The 18,481-nt window shown below is 39.0% G+C and overlaps 1 protein-coding gene across 1 annotated transcript in view; it reads right to left on the bottom strand.

Annotated features, from left to right (window-relative positions):
• The window catches only part of LOC104920111 (FERM domain-containing protein 5), a 71,520-nt gene that overhangs the window by 4,514 nt on the left and 48,525 nt on the right, over window positions 1–18,481 (bottom strand). Inside the window, exons 2-13 of the mRNA XM_010732307.3 lie at window positions 14,990–15,094; window positions 13,819–13,861; window positions 13,582–13,660; window positions 9,918–10,015; window positions 7,842–7,965; window positions 5,571–5,658; window positions 5,194–5,282; window positions 3,818–3,881; window positions 3,332–3,423; window positions 3,169–3,243; window positions 2,955–3,023; window positions 2,733–2,839 (exon numbers count right to left, since the gene is read on the bottom strand). Of these exons, the coding sequence (XP_010730609.1) occupies window positions 2,733–2,839; window positions 2,955–3,023; window positions 3,169–3,243; window positions 3,332–3,423; window positions 3,818–3,881; window positions 5,194–5,282; window positions 5,571–5,658; window positions 7,842–7,965; window positions 9,918–10,015; window positions 13,582–13,660; window positions 13,819–13,861; window positions 14,990–15,094 (1,033 nt within the window). The remainder of the gene's footprint in view (window positions 1–2,732; window positions 2,840–2,954; window positions 3,024–3,168; window positions 3,244–3,331; window positions 3,424–3,817; window positions 3,882–5,193; window positions 5,283–5,570; window positions 5,659–7,841; window positions 7,966–9,917; window positions 10,016–13,581; window positions 13,661–13,818; window positions 13,862–14,989; window positions 15,095–18,481) is intronic.

Raw genomic sequence — 18,481 nt, 5'->3', positions numbered from 1 at the left:
CATTGTTATCTGTTCTGTAAACTCATGAGAAGCGAAGAAAGGGAGCTTATTATTGTGTCCAAAGTGTTAATGTGTGACTGCAGAACCTGTCCGTGTTTTTAAACAGTTTGAAGACGAGGTTTAAGGTAAAATTATGTTCTGCCTCTTTGATTTTGAGCCTGGCTTGCTGAACTGTCAGAATATTCAAGTACATTGTTGAACACTGTGCAAAAATTAATTATTCTGACGTGGCCTGTAGGAAAGGTTGATTTTAGGTTGTTTTTAATGGTCAGCTTGTCACTTGTCCTCTGCTCTCGTCATGTAATCTATGTCAAATAGAAATACTTCCAATGGCAACTCTGAACCTTAAAGTAAACATGAAACATGAGAACAACTTCCTCTAAGAACCATTACTCAGCTCACCCTTGCCCCTAATGCCTCTGGAAGCGAGGAACAGGACTGCATTACACTTCAATAACACAGTATTAGACAAGACAAGACAATTACCTTCTCTGTGGCACAACATTCAGCCCACCATGCCTCATTGTTCAAACACCATCCCTTAAGAGAAAGTTGTGCAACCTGAATTTTTTCAGAGATGCTCTGTTCAAATGCAGCACACACTACACTTCATAGGTCCTGCATGACAAAACCAGCCCCTGTTTTTACCTGCACGGCTGGCTGGTGGCCTGTAGCCATGAAGTTGGGATGGGACAGCTAGCCTGGAAGGAGTCTGTCCTGACCCAGGACCAGAGCCTGAGGTGGAAGAACCCTCAGGGAGCGCGGGGAAGAGCGGTAGGACCCCCAGAGCCCTGCCCAGGAGTCTGGGTCCCAGAGACAGCACACGCACCCTCACATCTCTGTAGCAGTGGTTAACCATGCGCAAGTGAACATTCACCTTGGTCTTGATCCGGATCAGACACTTCACCATGGTTCAAGGAGAGCAAAACCTGTCTATCCTTAACTGGGTTCCTACACACTTTTGCTGCTCTCTTTTTCTTTATCTCCGCCTTTCCTGAAACTGCCTCTCCTCTCTTCTGGCTTCCTGCTGTGTGCCTTTGTCTCCAACTGCGGCTGGCTAGCTAAGCAGCCATCCGTCCCCACATGCTGGCAGGCAGGCTGACAGCGGTAGATAAATAAAAAGACAGACAGAGAGTGAGTGAAAGACAAGGCCCAGGAATGTGGTCCACTTGTGCCACAGTTCACCATGTCCCTCCCTGCTGTCAGCTGTGACACACATGGCATGGCCCCTGACAGCATGAGCTATTTTCAGGCTGAGATATTATTACCAGTGGAAATACCAGCTCAGACAGAGCAACGGGGCAAAACACAGGGGGTTTGTTTCAGTGGTGCAACAGTGGGGTGCAATGTCAGAGCCTGCTTTTCATGTCATTGATAAGAGGGGGGCTAGTTTGACAAAAGACCTTTTTTGTTGGGAAGAGACTATGCTGTAAGTTTATTTAGTTTTAGCCTGGCTGGTCAACTGAGAGCAAACTTACTCACAGTGGCAGCATTGGTAAAAGGTTAATAGCCTGTTGGAGGAAAGAGGGGACAGTAAGTGCCCTTTATAAACTGACAGGATGACTTTCTCATGTCAAAATAATGCCTGCAGCCACTGGCTGATGGCTTTTACCTGGGTGTGTGTATTTATTTCAGAGCATGCACATCTAAGAGAGAAGGAGTGGGATATCACACGAAGCGAAGTGAGAATGACTGACACTCACAAATGGGGGTGATTGTACACACGGAGGAAAGGCTATTTGGTCTAAACAGGATGTGTGTGTGTATGTGTGAGAGTGTTAAAAAGGTGTGTAAACCAGAGAAGATCACGTCAGACGGACTAACAAAGTGATTCCCAACCCGTGGCATGCCAGGGGGTATACTCGAATTGTTAGTGCTCGGGAATACATGGGAAGATTGTGGAGTGTACTCAACAACTTTAAAGAAATTAAAATTAAGATTCAATTTTTTAAGCTATAACAGTTAAAAAGGGATTGTCAAGCGTCCAGAGGGTTGCTGGTTAGATATCCGGCTTTCCCAGTCCATAGGAAGCACCTCATGGTGCCCAAGGACACTTTAGAGTGCATTAAGACTGGATTGCAAGTGGGCAGAGAAGTCTAAACAGTTCGCTAAAAGCATTAATAAATGTTTGAAATGGTTAGTTAAAAGTAAGGAATTGAAATACTTAATACTTAGAATTTAGTCCTGATCTTGAGCCAATGTTTAGTTTGTCTGTTTTGGGCTACTGTACTGACTCTTCTTAACCTAACAAAAACACAACGATTCTTACTTTTAGGTGATTATACACTCGTGAAAGCATAGCTATAAAATATAATTGAATATTATTGTATTATTTCTGTAAATAGAGTCCCCTAAATCTTACACACTGGACCTTTAAAGTTGTGTTTTTAATTAACAATCTAAATAATGAAATGAATGGATAAAACATTTTAAATAAATATGTTAAACATGATGGATGAATGTTCCAAATGTCAATTCTGCCGCTTGTGCTTACGCAAACTTGTCCAAACCAAACGATTTAAAAAATATATATATATATATTGAGTTTCATTGTGCACAAATGTCTCAAATCAAATGGACTTAAGAGACATGAAGGCTTACTGAACATCTGTTCCACGCTGAGGAAGGTGGCCTCTCGCTCACTCATCCAGCCCAGATGTTATCAGAAAGCCTGTGAACTCACATGCTTTTATTTTACAGTATTTCTCTCTTCTATTGAGTGTGTGTTTTACCCTCCATGATAGAGATGTGCACAGCTCTCCGCCGGGTCCTGGGCACACTGGTCAAACGAGGGCCATGGGTGATGGATGGACAACTCCTACTTGGCACCATGCCAGCCCTGGACAAAGACACATACACCCACATGCTGACATGACATATACATAAAATGCATAAATCATTGTTAATCCAGATTTCAGATTATTTTAGACCATACATTTTATCAGAATTCTGACCTGTGTATCTCAGGTGGGTCTCTCTTAATTTTGGCACTTTGTTCCATTACCTCTTTTGCAACCTTTCCACTGAGGAAACATAACAGAAGAAAATCTGTTTTTCATATTTGATTAGCACTAAAGCAAGAAATGCAAGACCATATAACATACTGCATGTACAATATGTAAAATGATTAATGAAAGTACAAGTTGTTCATCTATAAAGCACAAATACCTGTATCTGAAGCGACTACCCTTGAAGAAGAGATTACTACTGGACACAGTGCGGACTTGACTCGACTTCTCCAACCTGTGAGTAAAAAGAAGAGGAAAGATCAGAAACAAAAATGTTACAATAAACCTTTCTGCAGGTTTGTGTTTCAGGTCTTGTGACTCACTTGTAGAAGGCCTGATTCTCGACTCCACACTTCCACAGATGCTTACAGGCCTCAGGTGTAGGTGCAAAGTATGTCAGTATGATTTTCTTATCCTGTAAGACCAGTAATTCATACATACATTATATGGTTTTCAGTCTCATCATGTGAAGAGAGCACTTGCTGTGGGACATGTTGAGCCCTTGGCTACAGGATGTTATAACTAATCAGTCAAATCAACCCCTCAAGCTTAGCTCCTCAGGACATGTAGAACATACAGTATATTACCTAACTCTCAGACTGCGGCTGTATTTTGCTCTCCTGTCTGCTAAAACTCACAGCCAACACACATTTTTGTCCAATAATTTCCTGTTTACTTCACTGTTTAAGATAGATTACACTGGCTCCACGCTAGCGGCATCTCCATGCATAAAAAAAGGGCAACACTCATTCAACTTCCTGAGCTGCACTGACTAGCAAAGGCAGCGTTTTAATAATGCATACACATACCTCTTTCTGATTTGCATATATATGGAATGTCTTTGCTTCAAACTTGAGTTTGGTTACCTCCTCCCTGAATGTGAGACACATAGACAGACAAAGAACAGACACATAGACAGAGAGGAATATGAAAACAAAAGGAAACAGAAGAGGACGAAATGATAAAACAAAACAAAACAAAAAATAGAAATAAAGAAGAACAAATAACAGAACAGACCAGAGATGCAGGAAAAAAACACCGAAGGGAGAGACAGAAATGGATAAAGGTGGTAAAATATTAAATTGCGGCTGGTGGCGAATTCATAAGGCAAACAGAGTTTCATTTCTATGTTGAAAAGTCTAGACGCATTGATTCCAGAAAATGACAGGAAAAGGCTGCAAGAGATTAAACAGCACATTTCTACAACTACAAACAACTCAGACTCTATAAAAAGGAAACTTTTAAGTGTGCAGCTTTACAGCTGGTTGCCTCAACTGTCTTGAAAATGTTACTAATATCCTCTTGTACGGATCACTGGTTACTTTCTGATTCTTTTTGACTCCTCTGCCTCAAATTTCACCATATTTGAGATAAATAAACACATTCTTCATACTGCATGTACATTATATGGATGTTTTAAACAACGGTGGCCTCCAAAACAGGCAGCCCATCATTTCCATAATTGTCCACATAACAATTTAAATTATCATAATTCAAAAGGCAATGAATGTATGCAGTGATCTGCACTCTCTCTTTCTTTAATGAAAGATGACTACATGTTCATTTACACTTAGTTTCATCTGTCTCATGATAAGTTTTGTACATTTTAAATCACATACAACATTATATCTTTTATTATTTCCCCACAAACTTATATTCTTTAATACCTCATCGGATGTATTGTATTATTATGTTTGATTCCTGTAGGATTAACAATCTAAAAATAATCTAAAATGTTTAGAGTAATTTTAGGTTTTCATTTTTCCTTTGTTGGCACCTTAAACTACATGTTCTGAAGAACTTCTGTCTTTTAGAAAAAGAGTGTAGCTAAGTTGTACTAAATCATGTGCTATGTCGACATAAAAACTTGAAGAATCTGGACTTGAACATGCAGCAGCTTGTTGAATTTGCTGGCACTTTATTTTGTACAAGCTGTTAATCGAGGAAGAATGTACATTCATAAAAGTTTTCTTTGTCTCATTGCTGTTTGAAAAATTTCTTTCTGCCTGCTTAGTACCTTCCATATGGAGCTTTTGGACTTATCTTTTTTTTCTATACACAAATAGCTACAAAGCCTGGCTCACTAATGTGGCCATGGACATACAGACATGTTGTGACCTTTAATACCCTTAATATGGTAATTATCAAGCATCACGCACCATTTGAACTATTCATCTGTACTCACCATTTGAGAAAATGGACCCTCCTGTTTCCTTGCAGCACAGTGAATCCAAAAGGAGTGAAAGCCAAAAATGCTGGGTTGCCAGACACATCCTGACAGACATACAGACCCGTGTTTTTCTTATTGTAGATCAGTAACCAATCAGTAATTGTAATCAGAGTTTTAAATCATAATGAGATTATGTTTTCTTCATCTTCATCATTTTCTTCAGGAATCTCCTAGATTGATAAAGGACGCTTCAAGATTATAGTATAACGAGTTGATATTTATGGTTTCCTTAACAGTTAATCCCATATTTAATCCAAAAACAGAAATAATAACTAATTCAGCATAAAGCAAAAGCATAAAAGCATAAAGCTTATAATTGCAGAATAATTCACCTTGCATGGATGAGGGTCCACACCATACGTCTCCAGCATCTGAGCCTTTTGAAGGAAGTTGAGCTCTGAGGTTTCAGGGCTTTGACCTCTGTAAGAAAAAAACAAAACAAAAAAACAATAATAAATGGCTTCTAGCATGACCGTCTGTTAAAATATGTCCTCAGTTTTTAGACAGAAAACAGAATTTTTAAGCTGAAACTTTAACATTGCAAGTATAAAGTACATGTCTCATTGATTAGAGTGTCTACAGTGTACTATCTACTGTCTACAGTAAAGTATTCACAGTATTACAAATACAGCCCATATATCATGTCTTTGTCAGTAAGATGCAAAGTAATCCATAGAGATTTATTTAGGAATAACTGAGGGAAGTGAATAATGAGTAGACCTTGAAAAGTTTCAAAATATCTTGCCAAAGAAGCCTTGGACCATCCACTTACTCTGCATCAGCACTCATTTAGGGAACCTAAAAAAAACCCCACGATGCATTATTATTATTGCTAAAACTTGCTGTGTTAGGATTACTGTCTTCATCCAGAACACCAGTAGAGCTTTTAGTTGCCAGAATAAAATATAGTCAAATATGGTCAATGTGTCACAAGATTTAAGTTAAAGCTGACTCATTTTTCAGAGACCTGATCCTATTTGTCCCAGGTCAAAGACTAAAGCAGTAACTAATCCAAAAGACATAAAGGATTACAAGTTGGCCTACTCTTTTATAAATCCTTACTGAGACTGATGTATGAGTAGAATTAGTCTTAGTCAAATATAGCTCTTCAACTCCACTCTCTTTCTTTTATTTCTATTATCCATTTGCCAAATTACTCTCTGTCAAATGTGTGTGCCCACTCCTCCAGTTTAGAATTCTGCCAGAAATTGTCCCTAAAATGGTTTTAAATACTTTTTCCTGTGCTGACACACAACTACAGGGTGATACATCTCTTAGTACGGCTGTCCAACAAGAATGTGGAAATGAGCAATAGAGGGCAGTGTAGGATCAAATCTATAACCAGTGCCTGTATCCACTTGGGTTGTATATACTCTGAGTGTGTGTGTGTGTGTGAGCACAGGTAGAGAGCTTCATAGCTAGATTAATGGCCAAACTGAAGAACTCAGAATAACAAGGTTGGAGGTGACCTTGACCTGCACTGTCTGGCACCCTTTTCACTTAAGAAGTTGAAAGACATTGATTTACAGAGAAAGCAAATTGAACATGATTGACCACCACACATCTATATCAGTCATCAGACATAAAACAAACGCCACACTTAGCACTGCAGCGTACCGGTCATCACTGGCTGTGGTGTGTGGCTAGATGTGGGAGCAAAATAACATCCAAGACCCCTACCACCACGACAACTGGCCTTTTACTGCCAACAGATGGAACATGCAGCATCCTAGCAGCCCCAGTTCTCCCAAAGGGCCACAATGCTCAAAACGAGCACAAACTTAAGAAGGATCCAAAAACAAAATGTATGAACAAGTAGTAATAATAGTAATAGTAATAAGTTGTGTGAACTGTTCCCAAACTCTTTGTACCGTCAGCACCACCAAGGAGAACAAACCCAAATTCGCCACACCATTAATGGCTGCCCGAAAATTTGCTTCTGGCCATTGTTTGCCTGGGGCAGGGCCTCCCAAAACTAGTGAATTGTAGAGAGAACCCTGCTGGCCAAATACTGTAATCTGGAGGATGCTGCCAACTGGTGCATTCAATGACCAGGCATGTGTAACAGTGTAGCAGTCAGTTGTAATTTCCGTGATTTGTTTCCTAGAGGTAGGTAGGCAAGTCTACAGAGCTTTTTCAAAAGCAAACTCTCTTCAACAACACTGTTTCAACCAACTCACCAGAAGTGTGTACTCAGCACATTTAGTAGCTATGAAATTTCAAACCTTCAAACCTCTGCAAATCTTATCAGATTATTTACTTGCAGATGTGTTCTGTTCTGAATGTGAGATGTCCCCTTTTGGTTGGAAAAATATCTGCCCAACCAGTGTTGGTAACTTTGCATCTCAGTATACAGTATGCTCCTCTTCTTCACTGCGAGAGTTATCGTGTCCTCAAGTGTTTCTGCACAGTTGCCACATGGAGAAATACATCCATCACAGCAGTCGTTCATTTCAGTTTCTGCATACTTACTATGAATTTAAGGTGCACTATAAGAGTTCACTGTGTAAGACCAACAGTGAGAGGTCTTTTTGTGACACCTGCACTGTGGCTGCTACAGAGCTACATAGATATACAGGCACATTGCACAGGTTTCACCTTACATCAGCTCAGTCTTGTGGATCTCAGCAATCCGCCGCTCCAACTTCTCTGAGTGCTTGGGAAAAAACTGGAACTTGGAGCTGTAGCCCTCTGGGTGTTTCCCGGGGTCATAGTCACCAATTTCAGCTGGAAAATGGGAAAAGAAAGGAAATGTTAACTTCTGTTTGATGATGACTTTTTAATCCGCTCATGTAATTTCAAATGTAATCAATCCAACATCATCATAGAGGTCATTGGCTGCGAGTAACAGTAGTAATGAATACAATGCAAGTGGACCATTAAATAATCTGTGATGTATACCTGACAAGTTTTGGGTTTGCAGATAAAGGTTGAGTAAAAAAATATCTGCAATCACAAAACTCATATTTTCATATCAAACTTTTTTTTTAATATAAAAAACTATTTCAGCAACGTCTTAAAGTCAAATGAATTAAATTTACAGTATCAAGGGCATTTTGCCACTTCACTCTTTGGTTTTCCTGATCAATAGAGTTAGAGCTATGGTTGCCTCATGGTCAACGATAATCCCTCAGAACAAAAACACCAAAAATTTATAAAAGGCCCTTGGTAAAAAATTGCAGAATGCACAAGCCGTCAAGGTTTTGAATTCGCCTGTGAACAAAAAAGACTCCCACAGAAAAATCATTAAATGTGCATACTGAATAGTCCAGGACAGATCAGCAGCACTCAGATCTCAAACTGACAAAGATCCCCAGACCTTAAGACTAAAATACTAGCTGAAGGTGATTTACCGGAGTGTTGAAACTTTTATTGTTACACTGTATCAGTTAAATGCTGAGGCACTGCAGCCTTATATTTCATACTTTCTATTTACAGGCCAGACAATTTAAAAAAGCATTGCATGAGAGCATCGGAAATGTGTAAGCCTGTATGTCTGTACCATCAAAAACACCTGCCAAAAAACACCTGCCAGTGTTCTCTGAATCGATATAGCCATCTTTAGCAGCCTTTAGTTTTATAACCACTGGCAGACGGTGGAGAAACTTTGTTTGTTTGAGTTTGGCTACTTTCTGTCTGGGTAATCTGGTAATGGTCAGACAGCCATTGCTGTTGAAAAATACATTTTAGACAGCCAAAAACTGACTTGTTTTCAGTCTCAAAGAGTGCTTATTTTAAGCCAGAGACACCTGGTGAAGAAATGCTTTACGAAAAGGGAAGGCTCAGATAGCCACTAATTTATATTACTACATACTCTACACTATAACCATATTATATTACCTGTAAAAGATATATATGTCTGCAGTTAAGTGGTGCTGCTTTTGACAAAAATATTCACAATCTTACAATGTGAACACATAAATGAATAAAGAGATGAATAAATAGATATAACCTTGCGCTGAAAGGTATAACAAGCCAGCCAGTATCCAATGTGAACCAATGTCCTTCAGTATATTCATGCACTGTCTCGTGGTGTTTACAGCCACACAGAGACAACCAAGAACATTTGCATCATTCAGGTGTTGGAACAGGCAGGCAGGATAGCTGGTTGGCACGGTGTGTGACAGAGAAACTGTTTCTCGATGCGTCTCACCTCTCTGCATGTTGATGAGCCAAAGGAGGCTGTGAGATGAGCATCCGGCATCTTCCAAAACAATCAGCTTTTTCCAAAACAGATTTTCTTAAAGCGAAACATATCAACTTTTTCACAGAATCCCGTTTTAAGTAATAATTGTATATGAATAGCTTCATATGGTTCTTAGAGTTATTAAAATCACCAATCATTAAAATCGATCACAAACACCACAAATAGAAATAAGAGCAATATTTCAACCACTGAATATGCTCAGCCTTCCTATTTGCACACACCCACACATTAAAGTACATTTGTGGCAGAATATGAGCTCATGGATGAACATGTTCATAGTTTGTAAACAAGCCAGGATCATATGGAAATCATAAAGATCCTACAGATGGTCACAAACATTCATATGTGATAGACATACCTCTGTCAGAGGAAACATTTATTTACAGTCGTAATGTGGGGTGATGATTCTGACATGAGTGGAAACATTTAAATTTTTTTTATACATAAGCGATGACTCCCTATTTTGTCATACCTTGTAATATGTAGGCAGCCAACAGAGCAGCATCTGATGTCTTGCACAGGAGGCGACCGTGGTAAAGATCCCTCTTAACCTGCAGGAAGACGAGATATCTGTGGAGTGGAACACAGAGAAACTGATTTGGGTCATTATTAAGAAAAGGTAAATACCGACATTCCCCCTCTTGGTGTCCCTTGAGGCTGAAGGTGTGCTCAAGAGCTTGTTAGAAAAAAGTAATGGTGTAAAGTGTCGACCAACTGGTAGATTAACCAGCTGACAGACTGACATTTCTATCCCCAGACCATCAACAGTGTATAATAATGTGCAGAACTGCATTCCTTCTAATGACAAGCAGGCGGCAGGTCCATTAGCTGCTAAAATAAGCCGGATTGTGTTGAATCTTATGAAAGAATAACCCCACTTCTCACTTTATTACCTCAATAAACAGTTTTTCAAGCGTTTATGGTCTCAGTCTCTTGTAAATTATGGTCCCATTTAGAGCAAAACGAATATGAATCAAGTTTATGTTACTATATAGTGCACCATTTAGCTATAATGCGACTAGGCAGGCCGCCATATTTCCTCCTTGAAAGCGGAGTCAAAACCAAGCATAGTCCAACTTGCAGTATATCACCCACCACTTCCATGCTCTTCTCCAAATATTGTCACTTCTGGTTTCAAAAAACAAAATGGCAACAGACTTAATGCCAATCTGCAGGCTTCGAAATGGTTGTCCACAGACCAATAGGTGACATCATGGTAGGTTTATTCTTGCCCTAGAGCTGTGCCGCTAGCATGGCTAAAAATATAATCACATCTCATGAGACTGTGTTCACTAATCTGCTTTAGATGCTATGTCTGGTTATTACAGATAAACTGCACCCCATGGTAACTCCACATGGTGAAATGTAAAAGAAATGCAGCTAGAAACTCAATTACTCTAGAGCTCCACTTATAATTAATCCATAATTACAAAAAGATGAATGAACACATGATTGGCAATCCAGAGTTTTCTACTGGAACATCAGACATGGGACATGTAGCCCACCCTCGAGACAGAGCTGCAGCTAAAGCATAATCATTTTGAGAATTGACACTGATTTAAAATATGACTTCTGTGTTGCAATGAAGACCATTTGGAGCAACTCAATCTTCTGGTGTTGTCCACAACATCCAGAGATTACTCATATGTCAATTTTCCCTACCAGCATTAATTTAAAACGCTCTGGCTTCCCTCCAAGCACCAAAGCAATAAATAGTATAGGAGTTCAAAGCATTGCTATGAAAATTACAGGGTTGTATACTGAGACTTTTTACATTACAGACCGCTCATGTTATCGTCTGATGACACCTTATGTCTGTTATGTAAATTAATAAATTACACACTGTCTTAAGTTCTATGTAAATGTTGATAAATCCATTGTTATTTAAACAGTCTCACTGTGCAGCTGGTAGTAATTCATGAAGCACTTCAGTAGGGTTGTCTAAATCCTGCTGCCTAAAATGATATATAAAGAAAATGAAAAGCTAAAAGAAACATAAATCTATGCAAAATGTTGATACCTGACATTGTGTTTGCTTATCTACTATGTATTTGTGTGTCTGTGCAAGCTTCCAGTCAGAACAGATGGCGGAGGATGGAGGAGCTCTCCCTTGCTGGCGCTCTGCTCTATCAAGAAGAGCTGGATTGCCAATAAGAGATTTCACTGCGTGGCAACCAGTCGAGGGATGTGATTTAAAGGGATCTGTGCGCTCGGTAGCTCTCTGGCTTGCATCTCACAGCAGTTTGTTCAGCTGTCGAGGATGCCACACACAGTACAGTCGTGGCGAGGAGCTTTATGATACTGCAGCTTATAAAAGAGAGGAAATACTCAAATCAGGCTAACTGTTGAGCTCTGGATACTGTTATGAAATTATACCTGTGGTTTGTCTTTTGTACCTTCATCAATACATGCCTTTTAAATACTTCAGATTTCAGATTACATACAAAATGGTCTTTTTCACTTTCTGTACTAAGGAAAGCAAGCTGAAAAACACATTTTCACTCTTAACTTTATCATGAAAAACCATTAAAAAAAATTAAATAAAAAGATTTGATTTCAGCTATGTGCCTGTTCAGACAGCGTGTAAATATTCTTTAAAACTGAGTGGCAGTGCTTTTCTTCATTTTTCATTTATCTAAAAGCTGACTATAAAGACATGAGATCAGAACAGTAAAGTCTGAGAATATTTCTGATTTGATTTTATGAGACAAGGAAGTTAATAGAAAGGCAGAAGATAGAGACATCCCTGGTGGTTCAATAAAATCACTGCTGCGGAAAATGATTTTTATACTTTTTAGGTTTCCTCCATGTCAGCATTTTTTTTGTGGGATTTCCAAAAATAAATGTTTGATGTAATGGTCCCTAGTTGAGTCTGAGAATATTGTTAACAGGGCATCTGTGTTGTATTCTGTATTGAAATGGACATTAGTTTTTCCACATTATTTTTAATACCACCAGTGAGTGGACAAACAAAACAACAGGAAGCTGTGATGAATAAACAGAACTGCAATAACAAAAGAAACACTATTATATCAGAAGGATTTCTTAGGATGTTGTAGTTCATAAAAAATATTTGAATGTTGTTACATGTTTGATTTAGAAAAGTGTGTGCTCACTCAGACCATTAGAGAATACCTGTGTCCATTTCACCAAATGTGCATAATGCTGCGTTTTTTAATAATTTAATAGTTTAGACATTTTTCATTAATCAAAATAAATACGAACCTTGTGGCCCATGCACAAGGATATGAGAGCTCTTTAGGGCTTCAACATGTATCTTAAATTTGTGAACTGTGGCGCTGTCGCTAATTGTGATCAGCATGTAAGCAGTGCTTGCAAAAATCATTGCACTTCTCTGTTCTTTAGCCTTTTGGCAGTCTTATGTCTTATTCTTTCTATGCTACATGTGTGTAAACTGGCATCATGTGCATGCGCTCTTCTAGTAAATTATATTGCTGCATGGCATGACGACACTGGCACACACATAGTTCAATAAAGTCGTATTTAACGTAAGTGTATGTTGACAGGTCTTTGGGAGTACTACTACTACAAAATGTGAAAAAAGCTGTATAAAGACTATTGTGTCTCCAGAACAAGCTGTGTGAAGTCTGATATATTGCCTCAAGCAATGTCAATTGTCAAGTTTGAAAATGAAAAAAAAAAAATGGCTTTGTGGAGTTACAAAGAAATGACATTACCTGGCCTCTGTCAAGTGCTCCTCATCTCTACTTGAGGCTAGCGGCTCAATGCTACATTAGCTGCTGCAGTAGCATAACACACCTCAATTTGCAATTAAACTGTTGGTGGTCAAGTAGTATTGTGAGTGATGTAATGCCCAGTTTTGAGAATCCCTAATCCCCCTTTTTTTAAAACCTGTCCATCATGAGTCATTGACAATATTATAGGAGGGCAAAGCTAAACTAGTGGAGTGGATCTAACTGCCATTTGTACAATTTAAATTATTATTGAAATTATTGGTTTGATTATGTAAACGTGTCACAGTTTTCACTTTTAACCTCATCAGTGGGAGAGACAAGGAGTCATGAGACACAAAGATTGTCAAACTAAAGTTTTACCTTCGTCCATACCTCACTGCGCTCTCCACTTGCAGCCCAACATGCTATTTGAAACCTTACCTGGTGATTTCTTCTTTTAGGGCAGCAGGGTCCGGTGGGTAAAACTTGACACGCAAACACATGGTGAATGGAGGCTGGGCTGCGGAACAAAGACAAACCTTAAAAATACACTATGAGGTGTTTCTAACGAGGTTGGCATCTGTCTTTCTTTGTCTTTTTTTGCATGATATATTTGTTCTTGAAGGTTTATTACTCAAATGTTTGGACACTGGAGTTAAATGAATTGAAAATACTTACATTTCATTTGTTTGGCAATTGACTTTGTAAACTCCAACCAATGCTGAAAGGGAGAGAAAGACAATAAAAGATCTGTACTTTGGACACCCAGTATTTTCCTGCTAAACTGTTAGTCTGGTGTCTGATTGCTCAGAAGCAGAGCATCATGACTTGTAATCTAAAGCTGGAAAGCACAGCAGAATTATCCCCATCTCATTGCCTTCTGTTTATTTAGACCCCCTCTAACACAGTCACCGTGTAGAGAGGATGAAAGAAAGCTGAAGGTAATCAGGAGAGTGCTGTTTTCTGTCAGTGGTAAACATCACGAGGTGAAACTGGCTCTAATCAGCGAGATGATGGCATGCTGACAATAATGGGGTATCGTGCTCACAATACAGTAACTGGAAATCACAATGAAGCTGTTAGCTGTTGAGAACTTTTTTTTTTTAGAAACACCTGCACTCACATTTTTTGTTACAATGTCTCTCAGCAGTCTCTCAGTAAAATGCAGAGAGAGAAGAAAGTGTATTACATTTGCAAGCCTTGAAAGAATCCCATTGACAGTTCAAAAGTGCACGCTTAACAAACCCTCAGTCCAAGACCTGCAAATTCACCAGGGACTGTGTTAATTTCTGGGGCTGATATTCATATCAGTCAAAGGAGTTGGGGTTTTGCCACCTTGCATAATTGACCTGTAGGCCTTCCTTCCTGTCCTGAATATTTATGTGGAGGAAAACAAAGACTCATTAGACCAGAACTGGCATTTATACCAAACAACATGTTAAACGAATCAGTTTCTGCCTGTGAGACTCAATTGATAATCTTGCCTGGTGATCTACAGACTCTGAAAGACGGTGTACAGAACACTGACTAGCACAATGTACAAATGTACAAAACAGCTACAGAGCTTTCTTCTTTATTATCATTTTTCGTACTTTTGGCAACATTTGCTCTATGAACTTGGGTGCACAAATGATAAGGTAACTCAATGATGGAAATGATGTTCACTGTGTAAATTAGTTTTTAATGCAACTGACCAAATTATAATTTGTACTCACAAATGATGAAAAAAAGTAAACTACTTGGTGGAAGTGGAAAAAAAACTCTCAAAGATGTCAGAGAGAAGGTGAAGTCAGCAAATCATGAATGTCTGTGAAGCACCATCACCTGATGTGATCAGATGAATACTTACCCTCTGTTTGTCTGGGTCAACATATCTAATGCCAAAGTAGTCTTTCTCCAGCAGGTTGAGATGGTGGCAGATGAGGTCGAACAGGTACTGTCCTTTGGCATCCCGCTGAAAGAAAAATGGTATGAGAAAATTCATATAATGTGAATGCTATTGAGGGACATTAAAGAGGAGGAAAGACAAAAAAACAGCAACTTCATTCACATGCCAAACCTCATCCTCTTCATCATAATTTGCATATTTATCAACACAGTTAATCAACCCCACAGCAGACTCACACCTATATAAGTCTATACTATGTCCGGGCAGAACAGCAAAGAATATTGTACATTATAAAATGAAGAAGACATTTTATAAACATATTGATAGTGTCACATTAAAATGATTTTTTCCCCCCTCTCATCAGGAAGTCAATTTTTACAGCCTCTGAGAAGTCCAAACGGCCACCAGGAAGAGTTTTAATATTTCACTACTCTCAAGGGAGATATATGAGAACTATCAAATATTCATATCAAGGCAGCAGCCACCTGTGAAAGCTTTGAGAAATTTCTGCTGCTGAAGAAGCGAACTGAGACAAGGTGTACGCAAAAGAAGAGACTATAAAAGGAGAGGAAGCATTTGTCATGCTATGCAGTATAAAATTACCCTTTCAAATCTATGAATCATTAAAGAAAGAACCTGGAAATGCAATATTTATATTTTTAATTAGGTTGTTAAAATACTAAGAATATAAGCAAAGTTGTTGATCAGGTGTGAAGTGAGTAGGAGAGGAAACAGGCCTGCTGTCCTGGCAGTGGCATGGTGAGCAAGGCCCTGGCATAAAGCTGCATCTGCCCCAAAAGACTAATTTCAAAACCCAGTGAAGTCTTTATTTAGATTTAATTGCAACAATATGATGCGTGGCAACAAGGCTGCGACTGAATGCATAACAAACATGAGCCAGTAATCGGAGCCTTAGTTACGACTTGATCAGGAAATTCCAGTAAATATCACCAGCATATTATTACGTATTATTTCACCACAGGTAAAGATGGTTAGGATAAGATCCATACTAGTTTAGCACAAAGACTTTAAACAACTAGCCTGACTGTGTCGAAAGGGTCACAAAATTCAGCACCACTAAAAATCTACAATTAACATAATATATCTTGTTTGTTTAATCTGTAAGTCTACATTTCTTGGAGCCAAGGTAGCCATTTCCCCCTCTTTTCAATCTTTTAACCACAAAGTTACCATCTGTACCCTTATATAGTATTTACCGGCAAGATGTGAAAGTAGGATCATTCTTCTCATGTACTGTAAGTCGTTGAATGTTGAATTTTTTACCTAAAATATAACGATATTATATATTGAGGGTCTGGAAATACTCAAATACCAAATGGCAGAGCTGTTATCCTGCACAAGCTGTAAATGTAAGGACAAAATTCAAAGTCAGATTCTGACGTCACATTTTTAATGCAGACATTCCCAACATTTCACATCATTTCATTCATTCATTTCATACATGCTTCTTATAAACTAAACATACGTGTCTAAATGCTAACATTAATGACATCAAAACAAAGGAAATCTCTACATGCCTGCATTGTGAGTGCACAGAGCAGTACATCCAGTGTGAGTTTAACAGATTTCTCCAGCTGTACCATGTGTCCTGTACATATAGGGTATAGTTTCTAGGAAAGGACATATAAGATATCCTACAATGCCCTTTAGAAGAGACACTGCATTCACATAAGTGACTCAAAACTGCATCGTCAGAGAAAGTCAAAGGCAGATATATGAGAACGGAAGGGGGAAAAGAGAAGAGAAAGACAAAACCAAATAAAGAGAGAGAGAAAAGGGAGGAAGGAGAGAGTGAGAGAACAAGCAAGGCCAGTTGACACTGATGAATCTGCTCCAATACAGAATGCCACAGCGCAGCAATTAAAAAGAGAGAGGACAGAAGAATAGTTGCAGTGAAGGATTGTTCCATGTATGAACCACTTTCAGATACAATCTCTGGTGAGACACATTATTTAAGACAATGTGAGAATGTCTGTGAAGAAGCCTGTTCACACGTCTGTTTCACTCAATATCAGATTAAATGGCAGAACAAACACCCCTGAGGCAGCATGTGGTTTAACATTGTCAGGGCACACTGATATTAGAGTTATTCTCACGATCCGACGGGTTGTCACCAATGTGCATAAACAACAATTGATCATGTGAATAATTAAGAAAAAATTGTCCTGTCTATCCTCGGCCAGGCTATACCAGCAGCACGGCTTGAGGGAAGGCCATGTTGGTTGGTCTGTTGATTGATGAGCTGCCACGACGCGGAGATGATGACATGACGCACAGTGACTTGAGACTCATCCTCAAGACTTTAGACTCAACTCGAACTCGAGATTTGGGACTCGTGGACAATCTTTATTTTATATTTTTGGTGCATTAACATTAAGAAAATGTCTGATGAGATGAATGTTATTACCCGTTGGTATAATGCATACGCAGCCACAGCTGAATCAACAACACGATGGTGAGCACAGCTGCAGCTGATGTGCCTTTTGTCATAACCTTTGGATATAATAACTTCACACAAGGCTACGTCTGCGGTATCAAAATAAAGCATGCTGGATAGACCAAATCAAACTATTAGGCACCTGAAAACGCACCTGGGTAGTGAGTCACCTGGATGGCTAGCAGACATGTTTAGCTCAGCATCTGCTATCTAATGTTAGCTTGCTACTAGCTTTGGATTATATTGGTGTTTGCACTTGTTTGCATGCTGGCTTTGCCATGACTTTTACCACACTGATGTAGCTCTATGTTCACGTTACAAGCCCTTGACATAGCCTGTTCAAAGTGACCATAAACCAAACAAATAATCAGTGCTGATACTGTTAGTGATGCTAAATGCTAAAGACAAGTGATGACCTACATGCTATGAATTCGTTAGATGTAGCTATGCAGTGTTCTAAGAAAAATGACTGGCATGCAGCAGATGATAAAACCATACTGTAACTTGAGACATTACTGGATGACCAAAAACATGAATTGACTTGTACAAGACTGATTGAGACTTGACTTTTGAGCATCTTAGTCTTGAAAATGTGTCGTGCAAATTGAAAACAGCACTCAGACATAGTAGAAGATCAGTTTCTAGCTAGTTTGCAACTAATGTATAGTTGGTACCTTAAATAAGCCAGTCAGTTTTAGATGAATGGCGCTGTTGGCTTGTGTTTATTTGCCCCAAACAACACCAGTTGTACATTAACTATACATAGCTAGCGACAGACACTGACCATGTGTAGGTGAGAGTTTTCAGCTCGGCCTCTGCCTCCCTCCAGTCTGTCCTTTTTCCTCTAATTTGTCTGCTTTTAAGCGGATTCATTACGGATATGCACAAATGTTTTGCTTGAGTAGCCTAGTGTCTTTGTGTAAATTTGTGCCACCCCAGCAAATTCATCCTTAATTGAATCTTTCCATTGACTCTGTATTCAATCGCGAATCCTT

This window comes from Larimichthys crocea, chromosome VIII, assembly GCF_000972845.2.
Source record: "Larimichthys crocea isolate SSNF chromosome VIII, L_crocea_2.0, whole genome shotgun sequence".
Classification (NCBI taxonomy): Eukaryota; Metazoa; Chordata; class Actinopteri; family Sciaenidae; genus Larimichthys; species Larimichthys crocea.
This window is presented reverse-complemented; position numbering and strand designations above follow the sequence as displayed.